The sequence below is a fragment of the Entamoeba nuttalli genome (genome assembly GCF_000257125.1).
Source record: "Entamoeba nuttalli P19 unplaced genomic scaffold asmbl_3610, whole genome shotgun sequence".
Lineage (NCBI taxonomy): Eukaryota > Evosea > Mastigamoebida > Endamoebidae > Entamoeba > Entamoeba nuttalli.
In genome coordinates, this window is record NW_008576207.1 from 1 (window position 1) to 2,785 (window position 2,785).

General features: G+C 24.1%; 2 protein-coding genes across 2 annotated transcripts; both read right to left on the bottom strand.

Annotated features, from left to right (window-relative positions):
- Window positions 1-556: 556 nt before the first annotated feature.
- On the bottom strand, window positions 557-1,585 carry ENU1_074500 (hypothetical protein; the record flags this gene model as incomplete). Its single annotated transcript, XM_008858509.1, has 1 exon — window positions 557-1,585. One exon carries the CDS (start codon window positions 1,583-1,585, stop codon window positions 557-559), a length of 1,029 nt encoding a protein of 342 aa, XP_008856731.1.
- Window positions 1,586-1,821: 236 nt separating this feature from the next.
- Window positions 1,822-2,478, bottom strand: ENU1_074510 (hypothetical protein; the record flags this gene model as incomplete). The annotated part of the gene is made up of 1 exon (XM_008858510.1): window positions 1,822-2,478. One exon carries the CDS (start codon window positions 2,476-2,478, stop codon window positions 1,822-1,824), a length of 657 nt encoding a protein of 218 aa, XP_008856732.1.
- Window positions 2,479-2,785: the final 307 nt, after the last annotated feature.

The following is a 2,785-nucleotide window of genomic DNA, read 5'->3' on the forward strand; positions in this document are numbered from 1 at the left end:
AAAGATAAATGAATATTAATAAATACAAACTATGAAACACAATTAGAAATATGTGACATAACAATTGTAGTTGATTGAGAAGAGTACCCAAAAGAAATTGCTTTATTTAATTCTTTCCAAAATGCAAAAATAATTTTATAACAATGACTCAACGCACCAACACTAATACTTTGTTAATTTTTTTTTATATAAAATTACATTTAAAACATTAACTTTCATTGTTTTATTAACATAAAAACAAACGTAACAACAGGTAATGGAATATACTTTACTTTAAGAATTTGATCAATAAAAGAATCTATGGCATGCTATTAACGTTAATTCATTTTAACAAAATAATAAAAGAAAATTATTCAAACCGCATCATTATTATTATTTAAAAGAGATAAATGTAAAGATGGAGTGATTTCACTCATTGAGACTAACATAGGTTGATAGTCTTGACTCATACTATTAATTGAAATAAGAAGATGAAAAGAGTTTTGACCTCAAATTTGTTAACTTCAATTTAACCTAAATTACTACAACAATGGAAATTTTAAATAAAAAATAAATTTTAAAGTTTGCCAATCATCGTTGTCATTTCCTTTTGAAGTTTATTAGTAAGAAAATCATAACTAAAGATTGTTTGAACATTTCCATGGAAAATATTTACATAGCATTGTGTTTCTGATTCTTTTTTTCCAAAAGTAATAAGACTACTTGACTTTCCAAAACTAAATGGTTCTTTAGTTTCGTTTTTATTTATTTTGGGATTATCAGATGATATAATAGTACTATAAATATAGTTGTTTATTCCAATAAATATAACTCTATTATTTCCTTTACCATATACACCAACAAATCGGATGGTTGGGTCATATGGTCTAGTAATAATAATTTTCTTTTTTTCATTAATTCCTTGTAATACTTTAATTTCAATAGAAGAAGAAACAATCATAGCCGTGATGGTATATTCTTCATTTGAATAACCCATTAATGAGGCTGTTTCTCTCCAATAACAGTTTTGATAAGTCCTAATGTTATTAAGTGTCTTATTATCCATAATTTTTTTTTCATCAACACAATAATGATTGTCAGAAACATACATTATATTAATACTTGATTGTGATGCAGTAATACCAGTAGGATGATTAACTTCTATAGAAAAGACATATTCCATTTCTTTATCAAAACAAAATAACATATTAAGACATAAGACAATAATATATTCTTCTCCAACATTTTTCATTGCAATAATTTTTGAATTTAATGGTATTTGTACTAAGTCAATGTCATCTAATTTTTTTTGATTAATTATTGCATGATATTCTTTTGGACTTTCCAATCCATCAAAGAGATTACTTTCTATTTTAAAGAAAAGTAATCTATTAGGGGAACTTGTTTTTGAGTATGAGTGAGTGAAATACAAGACATATTGTTTAAATAAAAAAGCTTGTTTTACTCCTTCAATTGGAAATAAAATATGTTGTAACGGACAGCAATATTCTGATTTATATTTAACAAATCGAATACCTTGTTCTGATGCTATAACTAATAAAGGGAATCCCAATTGGTTAGTTATTTGGAATGAATTAACCGTCATTTAAAACTAAAACAATTAAAAGTTCTCTTCTACTATTATTATTTTTTTCATTTTTCTTCTTATTAATGAAATAGAACTTAGAAAAGATAAAACAAAACAAATCAATATCAATACCTACGATATTCTCTTTCTTTGTTATGTATAAAACTTCTCAACGTACTCCAAAAATTATTAATACATTCTTCCCAATTTCTTTTATTATCTGTTTCAAGCTACTTTATTAATTTTCTTCTTCTTTAAAAGAAAATTTGTTTATAAATTAAACAAACATGAAGTATTTGTGCATGTCTTAACCATACTTTCATTGGAAGTTGTTGATGATTTAATGAAACATAAAAACAACAACATTTACTTGTACATTCTTCTGGTGTTTTAAATGGTAAATCTTCAAATTGCCAATCTTCATCAATTAAAAATACTGCAACAATTCTGTCTTTTGGAATATCATTTGTTGGTTTATTAATAAAATGATATACAACTCCTTGATATGTAATATCAACAACACCATTTACTGTATCACATAATGAACTTTTAATATATTTTGTTTGTTTAATGAATTGTTGAATGTTATCAAGATTTAAAGGAGCAGAAACAGATGGCATAATAATATAATAACTATCATCATGTGTTATTTGTGTTTTTATTGTTTTGTTTTCTTTTTGTTTTGAATCAACAAGATTATATCCTTCAAATAATTCTTCTTTTAATCGAAGAAGATTGTCATTCCCATGCATCATATATTTTAATCCTCTTGTTCTTTTTTCTCTTGCAAACATTTTCTTTATTTTTTCTTTTATTTCTTCAGATATTGGTGTAATTTGTTCTGGTAATGTGGCAATTTTCATCTTATTTGCTTGTTCATATTGCTCTTTTAGGTCTGACGTACTTGTCATTCTTAAATATCTATTTTGTTTTTTAAGTTCATTTTTCTTATTTTTTTGTTATTCAAACCATTAAAAGAAATGTCTTAGTGTTTTTCATCTCTTAATCAACATCATTAGTTACAACCAATTAATAATCATTGAATAAGCATACTTTATTTGTATTTAATAAATATTCGTTATTAAAATGAAAATGATATATAATCAAGAAAAGATATATGAGATACTTTTCAAATTTATATTTCTTTTGTAGTATTATAAATCTTATTTATATTACAATATCTTTATTGAATCAATACACACACTTTGTTAAGACAAT